This window comes from Aulostomus chinensis, chromosome 11, assembly GCF_037954235.1.
Source record: "Aulostomus chinensis isolate RoL2024-O1b breed Wild chromosome 11, RoL_Achi_v1.0, whole genome shotgun sequence".
Taxonomy (NCBI): domain Eukaryota; kingdom Metazoa; phylum Chordata; class Actinopteri; order Syngnathiformes; family Aulostomidae; genus Aulostomus; species Aulostomus chinensis.
Genome location: NC_141330.1, coordinates 4,490,870 through 4,504,563, shown reverse-complemented (window position 1 = coordinate 4,504,563; position 13,694 = coordinate 4,490,870). Strand labels below are relative to the sequence as shown.

Genomic DNA, 13,694 nt, shown 5'->3' with positions numbered 1-13,694 from the left:
CAACAATGAAAAGTCTCACACCTTTTTTTTTTTGTTTCCCTTATGTGATGAGTCTTTAATGTTTTTAATTTAGGGGTAGGAACACAAAGCCTGGAGGCATTGTTGAGTGGTTGAGTGGAGGGGTGACGACTGCGGAGCACTGAAGGAACAAGCTAAAGACCAGGTGTTGAGACACTCCAAGTCTGGTGTCCATGCAGATGCTGATGCTGCATTATTCAAAATGCTAAAGGCAGGCATTTAAAAAAAAGACAGCGTCCGCAGCATCGGAGCTGAAATCCACTGTTAAAAGTTTTGTAGGAAGGTCACCCATTGTAAAGGGCCGTGGAACAATTGCTCGAACGGGCCGCTTTATCACCGCCGCCTGCTACGCCGCGATGGCAAGAGGAATAAGTGGCGTCCACAGGAACAAAGTCAGGAGAGAGAGAGAAGTGGAAGGGGAAGGGGCCATATGTTTGAACCACTGTTGCTGAAAAACGATTCAGCTGACGTTAACAGCCAGTCGGTTTGTAGCACTGCATTTTTCTCCCCACGGCTAAGTCGTTCAGATAATAAGGCTTCTCTCAATAACAAAGCAAACTTAGATGAAGTCAATTTCCAATCTGAATGCAAAACATTAAGGGCCAAATTCATTAATGTGGATTAGCACATTGCTTTCTGGAGAGGTTAATGAGAGAGGGACGGAATGAAGTCAGTGTTTTCTTTTTGTTTTTCCAAATGTGCATTTGAACGCCACCTAAAAAAGAGCAATTAATCCTATAACGCTTTAAATTATCCATAAATTATCGAGTCCTTGATTAACTTTCTTTCCCCGACCTTACATGACAACACAACTGTCCAACCTACATAGGAAAAATGACTCCTATGAAAATATTTATTGTTAATCCATACACACCGGTGTGTGCCCTTTCTCTCACTTATGCATGTGTTCATATAGTATACAGGGATGTATGGATATCCACATTATACTGCACTCCTCATTTATGAGTACTCTTGTATGTAGTATTTGTTAATACTACAAAGACAGCCTCATCTCCATGGTCAAATTCATAATGCTATGCAGCGTTCATGATGACAATTGTTTAGGCTTCAATCCCAAAGCTATGACAGCCAGCGTGTACTGTACATCAACTGAAGTAGTAGCAAACGTTTAAAGAAGTATTTCACCACTGGAAAGACGGTCTTTTCCTGAAACTCTACTGTATTGACAGTAGAAAGGCACGAATGCTTTTGAAATTGGTTCTACAAGATGTGTTCAACAACCACACACTGGGCTTGATGCCCCTCAAGACCACAGCCTAGCTGCTCCGGACTGGAGGAAACCGGCCGTCTCGTGCATTCAAGTAATAGCACAACACGATTCCTCAATGTTAGTTTGTTTGAATCAAACGGCGGTGGAAGAAACCTTGTTTTGTCTCATCAGTTCAAGTCAGATTCTCCCGCACAATCATAAAATCTTAGTTCGGCCCCTTATTTACATACAGTGCTTACTCATCACTTACTCAGTTATTATTTTGAGGTCTTAAAATGTCAAATGCCTCCTGAACTTTGAAATATTTTCACACATCTTAAAAGTTGAATGAATGAAAAGGGGAAATTGAATTCATGCGTATCACTGTGTGCGTCATAAGAGAGACAGAGGATCCGAAAAGACAACTGAGGTGTCGTGTGAGATGAATCGCAGGCCGCCTGTGTCACTACATCAGGCATCCAGCTGGGATTGTTGTCATATGTCTCCATTCATGAGTATCACTTGAGAAATGCAAGCTTTTATTGCTGTGATTAATAATGAATCATCCAGTAGCTGGCATATTAGCGTTGTCTCAAACACACGGATGGCTGTTGGCAGCTGCAGTTTGATCTCTCAGAACACAGGAACATCCGAAACTCTCGAGCCCTTTTCAGTCTGTTAACGATAGCATGAGGTCACGGTTATGGATCCTTCCTCCACCTTTTACCTTCCTTAACATGTTGTTAGGATGGGTTTTCACTGAGAAATAATAAGGGCTGTGGCGGAGCTGTGTTTCGGCTACGAGCTGCAGGTCACACATCTCTGGGCTTTCCAGACGCCCTCAGAGGTTTGATGAGGGTGCACATGTGGGCTGCAGGTTCTCAAAGTGCAGGTCACACCAGAGCTCCACACTGAGCTCACCTGTAGTTCCGTGCAATTTTATTTATGAGGAATAAAGACGCAGCAGGGCTGGGTATTAGCCGGGACCTCACATATACATGGGTCACACCACCATTTTACCACAGTATATTATAAGACAATATAGTCTGACATGGTAAGATGCATATTGCCATACTCTGCATATTTTACTAAGAGAGCTTGAAATATAACACGCTGAGCGCCACCTGGGTCAGGTAACAATCACATTGTCACATTTTGGTATCGCTACAGAAAAAACGGACTCAAAACTATTTCATTCAAAATTTCCGTTAACATTCATTTGAATGATATTTAGAAGGTGGCACAGTTGTACACAGTTGCTATGACACACAAAACGTAGGGAATCATTGAAGGAGAGGATTTCTTTACCGTATCACTACCAGATGCTGCAATATCGGTGCAGTATAATAAAAAAAAAAAAGAGTACTGCAATATATTGATGTTATTTTGCAACCCTAATGGATAGAAGCCCTCACTCATGAAAATCCCTACATTATGTATTCTAGTGCATTTTCTACCATATTAGGAAGAAAGAATCATGTGACCAAACAGTAAATTGTATGTTTAGAAATTAGTTTTTTTTGCACGTCTCTACCAACGGACTGATTTTGAAACTTTCTCCAGATTTGGTTTCAGGTAAAGCGAATCCGAAAATCTGTTGCGGAGATTAATGGATTTATTCATTGCACCTCTGTTTATCCAGCAGGCCTGATGAGAGCAAAGTTATTATTATTTTTCATACTCCACACCCATACTTTGATTGGCTCGTTTAATGACCTGGTTCAGTTCTGTCACTGAACCCTCATCGGCTCAGTGTTGTACGTTAGAGATTTTGTAGAGGAGCTCACGTGGTTCCCTGCAGACTCATTCAACATCCATTTTCTTTTTTTTGTGTGGTTTTTTGTTGATGTGATAATTATTAATCTCTTCTGGCTCTTTTTGTGTGCACTGCAGATGGTGCGTAATTGTGTGAGTGCATCACTGCCCGAAGTGCAGCATACTAGCGTATGAATTCAGTGAGCATATGAAGTGAGTGCGTTTTATACTATGAATACAGTACGGACCTGCATTGCAATGTCAGCACATGTCAAAACCTGGCGTGACCATATCAACTGATGTGTCAGTGCTTGACCGCTTTGAGGTCAGACAGAAAACTAAAGGAAATATTTATACAGTTGAATCAGCACAAAGAGGCGGCAGCAACTGCAGAATCATAGATGGTGGACGACGCATGGGAGGTCCTTAAAATAGCCCAGAGAGACAGTGTGTGTGTGTGTGTGTGTGTGTGTGTGTGTGTGTGTGTGTGTGTGCGCGCGCGCGCGCGCGGGGGGGGGGGGTGAAGGAAGAGAGAGAAAGTGAGCAGGACGTTTGCAGAGAGCCCAGAGACATTGAGTCAGGCAAAATAAACCGAGGAAGTCAGCTATCGAAGGGTCAGTTTCACAGCGTCCAGGGGGCGTTTGAGAGGACGACTAAGGGAAATAAAAGCAGAGCAGAGAGATGAAGAGTTCCAAACCATTCAGGAAGGAAGGTGAGGAGAAGCTGGCAGTAAAACAGATAGGGATTGATAGACTGAAGAGGAAATAAACACGTAGTACTCAACAGGGAGAGAAGGAACACAAAAGATATGAACGACAGAGCGAGTTATCAGTATGACGTTCACGCAAAGCAAGATAATTGATAAATAGCGAGTCGAACTCTGGTCGAGCATCCTAGTGAAGATCTGCAGTGACAATGAGGGTACAGGGAGAGTCATGGCTCAGAAGATACAAAGCACTTTACAGTGCATCATTGTGGTTGCTATGCAACTGTCCTATTATCACAGGCGATCTACACTAAAGCAATACTGCTGATATGTAAGCTTTCTGGAAATCAAAATGAACAGGAGGAGAATTCAACTTGTGATGGAACTAAGGCACAAAATCGTGCACATACGGCTGGCACAGTGGAAAAAAACGAAAAGTTTTATTTCATTGAAAAATAAGTCAAATATAAGTACTACATCTCATAAATATTCAATATTTTCTCTTGTTATTGCTTATGTTTTTTTATAAATTACTTTTGATTACGTGTTGTTTCCAAAAATTTGTCAAGAAAAAAAACTTGGGGGTCTTTGGTGTGATGACGATGTTCACAAGAATGTTTTTGAAATGAAGACTGACATGTGACGTTTGTCGACTCACCCATCTCGGGATGGTGCCTTCCCTCAACAGGAACGCTGACTGTCCGCCGCAGTAGCTTGTTCCTGTGAGACTCTGAGCGCCGCTCGCGCATCAGCAACGGGTGTACCTGCACGGAGAGAACAAGGTCGACACTCAAAAACACACTCCTGCAGAAATACTGCATCATAAATTACTATCAGGACACGAGTGCATATATGCATCCCTCTCCCTTCTATTTAATCAAATAATGTTGTTCGCATTGTCCTTGAGACGAACTGCGGTGCAATTACATTTTCAGGATTTGAGGACTGTTTTGGCTAAAATAATATTAGATGTAAATTAGATATGCCAGGTGTAAATGATGATGAATGAACCTCTGGTGAGAGCAGGATTCAGTGGAAACCATGAAGACAACATTCATCCAAACAAATTGAACTTGAATGTGGGTTCAAATGCAACTCAAAGGCCACAAGTTGCGTCATGGGTTTCAAAAAGTATCCAAAAGACAGCCATTGTTATCATTCAACAAAAGTAAGTTGAGAGAATGGCTTGTCTGCAAAGAGACAACGCTTTAAAACAAAGATGAAGAACTGAAGAACTGGATAAAATAAAGAATAAACCACACTTCAGAACTCTGCCCCACGGTCCCGAGATTCATAAAAGAGTTGAGGGAACAAAAATGGGAGAATGTGTATTCCGAAACATCTCAGCTACTCATAAAATACAGTGTCGGCTCCAGATCCATAAATCTTGTCTTCAAATCAATACAAGTCCTTTGTTGCCCCTGGACTCCAGTGCACAAAGAAATACACAAACAAAGAGATTAAATTTATGACAAGTTTCATTTAAAAGTAATGTGCTTTTGAAACATAGGTGTAATCTACAGCTTCCTGCATATTTACAGAGCTATTAATCAAGAAGAAAACAGTGAATATGTGACTAACTCACGGAGAATTATCACCAAAACTCTGCAGTCCTGCCCTGCTCCAATTGGTTGGGTTTTTCTTTTTTTAGCCTTATTCAGTCCAGCACACTGCTGTCAGGGCCCACAAGTTTTATTCAAATCAATTTCAACCGCTGTTGTTTTCAGAAAATCAGCTCAGATGAACCCGTTGTACACTACCTGCCGAGCACTGCGCAGTAGCACATAAGTAAGTGAAGAAAGTCAAACATGTCAGGAGTTGGAGAAGACGAGGAGAATAAATATTGCACTGAGATTTGTCAGATGGAGAGAGACACAACTCCAACTGCATGAAAATGTTGCACACGCCAGCTGAAGCCACAAACTCTGGGCAAATCAATAAAGCAAAAGTTCTATCTATTGTGCTGATACACTATAAATTATAAGGACTTGTAATTGAGCCTGACAGTTAAACAACCAATCAGAGCAGAGAGAGCTAACAAGACCATCCCCCCATCTCCAGACAGACAAAGAGAGACAGAGAGAGAGAGGAGGGAAGGACTCCTCTTGTCCTGTTTCCTCTGAAGGAGAAATAAGGGGAGTGAAGAGAAAGAGAGCGAGTTGGAGAAGTGAGGAAAGAGAGAAGAAAGGGAGGAAAATAAGGGACAGAATAAGAAATGAGAAGGACGAGGGACAAGAGATAAAGATATGATGAGAAGAACAGGGGAAGGGGAAGAGAGTTGCGAGGGGCAGATGTAGCAGAATAAGATAATGCACATTTAATCTGTTTTGCATTTTAACTTCATGATCAGAAATCTCTCTAAATGAGAGATAAATGGCTAGATAAGATAAAATAAGATAAGCCTGTATTGTTTATCTACGCTATCCCCTTGAGAAATCTAATATAATCTGATTAAATGTTCATCTGTTGGTCCGATATTCAATTCAGAGAACCAAAGACAACGTCTACTTGGCAGTGTCGGGCATCCTTCATTCACAATTGAGGAAACTCCGATTATTATGGGATGGAGACAAACTCTCACATTCATACGCTACCCAATGAGGTGTAACTTAACCTCAGGCGTTCTCATCCTCCTTGTGCACACATGGGTGAAAACTCGCCATCCTCAGCATTTGTTGTGCTGTGGTTCAAGTATGTTGAAGACGGAAGAGACCGAGTATGTATAAAAGAGCACATGGGCTCCAGCACTCTGCTGGATGAGATTTTTGTTCTTGGATAACTATCACGTTGCTCTCAGATGGTGTTCAGATATTCAAATATGCTATGATCTCAAATGACGCGAAAAATAATGCAATAAGGTGCCATACATTGTATGCCGTACACTGTCATACACAGTAATTTTAAAAAGAGGTTTGAAGGGCCTCTTTTTGATAAAACTGAATGTATCCTTATGTCCTGAAGGCATTTGATGAGTTTTTTTTGAGTGTTTACGCGGAATATTAGTGACATTGAGCCTGACTTCTTTCAGTAAAAATGATGTCATCACTTCATCATTTTACACTATTTCTGTGAAATTTTGTCGTAAGAATCACAGGAACCGAGTGAATCACATGAAACTGTGTTTTGTATAGTCGGAGTGACCTTGACCTTAGACTGCTAAAATTGAACTAGTTCAGTTTTGAGTCCAAGTGAACATTTATGCCAAGTTTGAAGGAATTCCCTCAAGGCCTTTCCGTGATATCACGTGAATGGGACCAACGGTTGGATGGACAATGGGGGGTAGCTGTGGCTCAGAGCAGGTCATCTAGTGATCAGACGGTTCCTGGTTCAGTCCCCCGAGCCTCCAGAGGTCTGGTCAGTGTCCTTCAGCGAGACCCTAGCAACCATCAGTGTATGAATGTGTTGACAAGTTGGCAAAGCACCTTCTGCCAACATCACCAGTGTGTGTGTGTGTGTGTGTGTGTGTGTGTGTGTGTGTGTGTGTGTGTGTGTGTGTGTGTGTGTGTGTGTGTGTGTACAACCCCTAAACATATTGCCTCTTCACAGAGGGGCACATGACCCAGGACCCCCGTAAGTTTGGGCTGTGTCTGGCTACACCCTGGTATTGTGAGTAAGCCCATTAGCTGTGACAAGCATATTATGTGATAATGTGTAAGAATGGATTTGTTTCTCAGCTTGTTGCTTTGCTCCTCTGCAGCCACAATAAGAAAAAAAAATCAATTATTGCAGTTTTATGAAGATGAGTTTTAAAGATGTACTCTCAAACATGGATATATTACAGTAAAGGTCCTTTATATGTGAGTCTCAGCCACAGTTCTCTATGTGCCCCTACTGCCACAGTCAAGGGTCTGTAAAACTGAGAGCAGCCTTGTTTGTATTCTGATTCAATACAGCTGGGCTTTTGATTGTGTCCTTTAGAGACTTGCGATTTACAGAAATGCAACATTGGGACATAAAAGCAGTGGTGTGAACACAGAGAGCCGGTGTCAGACGGGCTACAAACAGCAGAGAGATGTGCAGGATAGTGCAGCCGGGGGGGGAGACAGAGCCAACAACAGTGAAGGACACCAGCAGGTCACACTGAGCCATATGTCCCACAAGACAGTCGAGTGGCACTCGCTCTAAAGGAGATCTGTTAAGATGAAAAGAGTGTGTATGTGTGCGTCTGTGGCTACAAAAACTACTATTGGATATGCAGAAGTGTGTCCATCAAAGGTATCAGCTGTATCACACCAAACACACAAACAACCACACACATAAAAGCATATCTCTATCGCTATGAAGCGGAGATACTGCACATATTGGCACCAGGGTCTGGTTTTTATGAGTCTCTTTATCCAACTTAATCAGTGACAGGCATCGTTAATCAACTGTCAGCAACTGGGATTATTCCACTTGGCTGTTTATGTTCCAGACTATACTGTAATACAATCCTTTCTGAGTACTGAAATTTTGCCTGTCGTGATCAAAGTACATTGAGCGGCATCTATTCTTCATGAGTCGAGAGTGAGAGTACCAAGTACACAACATGTGTGCTAATTAACTGAGACGATTTACTGTTGGTGGAAACGTCCGCTGGATTGATCTGTTTTCTCCATGACTGTTCTTTTTCGTACATTATACTACACTGTTCTGGTACATTTACTTTCATCAATATGTAAGGAGCATTCTTACCCTTAGATCTACATGTAAAACACTTTGTAATAGAAAATGAATTTATGTAAATGCACCGTATGAAAATAAACATTTCCCTTCCTTGAGTTCTCTTACTGCCGAGGTAAGTTTACAATATTAGGGTTTTGGTTTTTTCCCCCCACAAACACACAAAAGGCTGTTGTTTGTCAAGAGACTGACTCCATCGCTAGTCTGGTTCACTGGAATGACCCTGCAGGAATAAGCTCGTCCTGTAGAAGCGCAGGAAAAAGAGCAAAAACCTGGTCATCGCTTAGCATGTTTGAAACGCCACTTCCACTGTTCTTTAGAATGTGTTTTTTGGTTGTATGCATTGAAATAAGGTCTGTGGTCAACACAAGTTCAGGATTTTTCAAAGTTTGCTAACTACTGTGGCATCGAATGCACGAGTGGAACCTTTGTGGATTGCAAAGATTTCAAGTGTCTTAAAAACAGCATTGGCTAACAAGTGGCTAAATGAAACTACATGGAAGCCAAAGAAGGAACTTGGCCTTCACAGTTCAGAAAATCCCCCTATGAATGGTGTGAAATTTACATGGTCTGACAATATTAACATCACAACATAACTAAGCGTATGTACCTCAAGTCAGTAAGACGATGTTTGACCATGCAGAAGTAACGCGTCAACTCTCTTCAATCAAAGCTCATGTCTTCTTAGCAAACCCTGCTTCAATTTGAAACCAAGTCTTGTCAGAGTACAGAGCTTTTCTCTCACCCTCCTTTTCATTCTCTCTGCAAGATTAATAAAGGAAAAATCACTGGAGAGTGGCCAAGCACTCTGTTTGGCTAATTGAATATGTATTGGTGCCAATGAGAAACAGTAAACCTGAATTAACCTCAAGTAACAACTCTTCATCCATCAGTCACACCAAAAAAAAACAACAACAACAAAAAAACCAACAGTTGCACAGTGTAGCTTTACCAGAAGCATGCAACTCTGTTGTGTTTCCTGATGTACGTACTGTCAAAAGTTGTTTCACTGCACCAGACTGCTCCAGCTCTGACTCCGGCACAGAGAAATCAGTAGGAGTGAATCAAACTAAAGCAATCTCACTGAAAGGTTGTGCAGTTGATGTGGGGATGGTAGTGATTTTCAGCAGGGTTAAAGTCACACTGATTTTGAGCTGTTGCCATGGAGTCCAACCGAGACAAATGACCAGTGTTTACTTCTACGTGAGTTGTGAGAAGGTTACAAAATTCATAGTTGGTAAATCGAGGCAGAGGTTTGTGACTTGATCACGCGGATCATAACTTTGGTACTCTTCTCTTTACATAACAAGGTTTCAGCAAGTAAGGGGGCAGCGTGGCTTGGAGGGAAAGTGGCCGTCTAGTAACCGAAGGATCGCTGGTTCGATCCTCACTTCCACCGGTCACTGTGTCGAAGTGTCCTTGAGCAAAATACTGAACCCCTAATTGCTCCTGATGGTCCTGTGACGGACTGGGTGACCGGACCCCGCCCCCCCCCCCCCCCCCCCCAGTGCCCTTAAAGGACAAGTGAAGTGAAATGGATGGAGTTTAAATAGTTTTAGTATATAGACTAAGAGTGTATTGTTAGTGAGTGGGTGGTTGTTAAAAAAAAATGTTAAAATACCAATGCAGTGTGTGTACAGACGTTTTTTGGGCATTTTATTAGTAGCAATACAAGCTTACTACTTTAACTACATGTCTCAGTACTGTGGTGGTCAAAGCTAAGTAAATTAATCGGCTTTCTTGACGCGAAGGTCTTTTATAGATCAAGTGCAGTAGTGGCCATGTAAAGCTACATTTCTGAAGCTCAGACACAGTGGACCTTTCTGCTGCCGTTGGGAGTAAAACTGCTCCAGATCAATAAGTGATGCCACAGCTACACACCAACCTGAGCAGTTTCAGCTATTTGCCGATGAATAAATGCTACAACTACTCGAGATCCAAGCCAAGTCCCTGGGTTTCACTGCCACATGCTTAAAGAGAAGGGGATTAGGCCTAAGGCTTGCAACATCTTCCAGGCTCACCCACAGTGGTCCGAATTTTAAGGTGGAGAGGCGATTCTCATTATGTGAGAAGAGTGTTCCTCAAGCCATGCTTGGCTGTCAGGGCGTATCCAGGGCAGAAAAATCTGGCGTTCCAGACTCTAATAGCCTTTGTCCACTGCACATATCTGCATACATGCATGGGGGATCCTTAGACCCCAGTAAAATCACTAGAAAAAGGCAACTGACCCCTTTCTTGTTGTGAGTGGACGTGTTCCGGAAGCCAGACTTGTTAAATACCTGCGTCTGCTACAAGGTTTTTGGCCAGTGGAAAAGGGGCTTTAATAACACTGTGCAAATGGGATTTCCTTTAAAGAGACGTGCACTAACAGCTAAAATGTTCCTTAAGCTAAATGAAATCCAAGACTACCTTGATCATTCAATATCTCGACTACCCATCTCGATGTAAACACCACCCAATTACAGGGAGCTAAATATGGTAATTTTCCTCAGACACATCTGCTTGAAGAAGAACGAGCCCACTCACTCTCTCCCCTACTGCTACCGTGCCTAATGCAATTCATCACTGACAACTTGACTCATGGAACAGACTCAGAATACCTTTCTACACAAGCCTGACACATCAGACCACCAATAAGTGTCCCATCCTTGCTTCAGCGGGGGGAGGGGGAGGGGGAGGGGGACACCTGGAAGCTATTTTTACTCTGCAGGTGGTAGAATATGGTTGGTCATCTGTCACAGAGGTTTGCAGCTGGAGACGAGACAAAACGCGGACTCTCGGGAGCTGTGAATGGACACAGGAAGCTGGCAGGCCAGCAGGGTCCAGAGCGGCAACAATAGGCAAGCACAACGACCTCCAACCATTTCAAATACTGAATTTAAGCACAAATTATAGGGAAACACACATTACATCATTTCTGCCGCGAGGGGCCCATCAGTCAAAGCAGAACAATGTATCCTTAAGATATCATGAAGCACGGGATTATGGGAAATGTTGTTGTCAGCCAAGTCTGACAAAGTTTCTTCATATTGCTTTTCCTCAGATTATGCTACTACATTCTAATAAAATATCCACGGTAAGTCAGAAGTAAGGATAACGTCAACTTGCTATCCATACGGCTGGAGCTATCATGGTGTGGATATTTCAGTGGCATTGTAGCTCAACACAAACATACTAAGAATAATGACTTGGATGAACTTTCTTGTAATTTTCCAACGTCATTCTCACGCTAAGCTGGTGGGTGCTGGACTCCAACCATCCTACCGTTGAAAGTGTCAAATTTTCTTCTGGAGACCCTCGTTCTCTCCAGACGGGGTGCTGTCCTGGTCTTCTTAATTTGCTGCTGTTTTGGACTTTCAAGGTTTAAAGTTTAAAGCTTACAAGACAATGGCAACATTTTGTTTCTTGACTGAAACTACAATAAATGGCTATGTAAGCACAGTTTGTTCAAATGATGTGCCATCAAAGTATTTCCTTCTTTAAAGAGGAAGAAGACAGGGTCCCCCTCCCCCTCTCTAAGTACATTCTGCCTTTTGATCTGCTATTTTGCTGTGATAGTGCCATATGCTGAGGGGGATGCTTGAGGGAATACTGTTTAGAAATGAACATTATATGCAGATGACCTTGTTTTTTTTTTTCATTGTCAATCGTGTGCCATCGATCCCATCCTTTCTGTCTAATGATATCATTTGGTGAATTCCCAAGTGACAAATTAAATCTGGAGGATAGCCAATGATAACTTTTCGAATTTGCTGCTCTCAAAATATCCCATCCTCTGCTTTCCCTTTTAGTGAAGTGCATAGCTCCTGGAGTTTGACTTTTTGTGTCCCTTCCCATGCCAGGTGGCTGAAGGACATCATGTTCCATCTAAAACTAGGAGTGATTAAATTTATCATAAGGGGGAAGAAGCTGAATTCAATAACACAAAAAAGGCCATTTTTATTTATCTCTGTTAAAATATATTTCAATGGACAACCGTGGCTATTACATTATTACCATTTTATCTAGCTGTAAGGATGAGCAGGAGAAACCACAGGGTTGGGGAAGGGAAGGGCCATTTTATACAAAGTTGTGGGCGCGAGCCACAAAACCACTCTGAGTTCATTCAATTTAGGAAGTGCACGCGTTTGTCTGTTTGGTTGACAATGAAAGTACCAAGCAGGAGCTGGTTGGACACGACGTGAGGGGACAGCAATAAGGCCCTGAACTCTTATGCTGCCATAAAGACGACACCTGTAGTGACAATCGAGCCATGGCAGCGTTGCTGTGGCAACCAACTACTGTATGCTGAGAAACGTGCAAAATGAAGTCTTGCTAGTCAAACTGGTACCACGCGGTGGAACAGCAGGTTTAATGAAATGGCTCTTGATCTTTATCCTTGATTTTAAAGAGAGTAAACGGTCACAGCCAAAAAGTAAAGCCGTAAATTACATAATGACAGGTCCTTGAATGATCTGAGCTCAACTCTATGAGTGAATATGGCAGTGAATTTTCCAGGCTCATGTTTGGGGACTGTTGACACGAGTCACGCTGCAATCAATTTCAACCAATTTGAAATGTAAAATTAATTCCTAATGGATTTTGGCATCCATGGCAACTGTTGTCATGATCTGCATCGAAATCGGTCCGTTTTTTTATTTGAATTTTATCCATCGGAAAATTACAAATTAACATTCCCGTTGAATTCCATTCAAGTTATACCACTGTACTGTATCGTATGAAATATAGCCCGCCCTGGCTTGGGGGAGAAGGGACGGATAAGGGACTGGTAGAGTTAGACAGAGGAGGCAAAGATGGTGTCGCAGAAGGAAGTTGGGGAGGAGGGAAGCGGGTGCCATCGATCTGGAAAAAGAGAAGGTTGTTTTTGTTCAGCTTGGGAGGCTGAGTTGAGCAATGCTGCAGGCTGGCTGGTCCATATGTCACTACAGCTTCCTCAGGCCCAGCTGTGAGGAGCAGGGAAATGTGATGGGACGCTGTGTATGAGCGTGTGTGTCTCTATGTGTGTGTGTGTGTGTATGTGTGAGAGAGAAAGAGAGAGAGAAAGGGAGAGAGAGAGAGTACATGTCTCTATGAGAAAGAAAGAGAAGTGTGTAGGTGTGTGCAAGAAATAGTGTTATGTGTGAAAACTGTGCAATCCATTATTTCTTAACAGGAGGTAATCAAACACTGCTGGCTGTCTTACTCTGGCTCAAACACAAAACACATTCTGCATGCGCGCACGCACACACACACACACACACACACACACACACACATGAACCTGCATCAGGATACACATGCAGGCAATGAAAAAATTTTGCCCATACACCTGCACAAACACAGAAATAAATTTCAGCCCAGCAG

General features: G+C 42.5%; 1 protein-coding gene across 3 annotated transcripts in view; it reads right to left on the bottom strand.

Moving 5' to 3' along the window:
- Positions 1–13,694, bottom strand: part of syngap1b (synaptic Ras GTPase activating protein 1b) — a 142,783-nt gene that overhangs the window by 79,825 nt on the left and 49,264 nt on the right. For all 3 annotated transcript variants that reach the window (XM_086217831.1, XM_086217832.1, XM_086217833.1), the window contains exon 4: positions 4,348–4,453. In XM_086217831.1, coding sequence (XP_086073957.1) covers positions 4,348–4,453 — 106 coding nt within the window. The remainder of the gene's footprint in view (positions 1–4,347; positions 4,454–13,694) is intronic.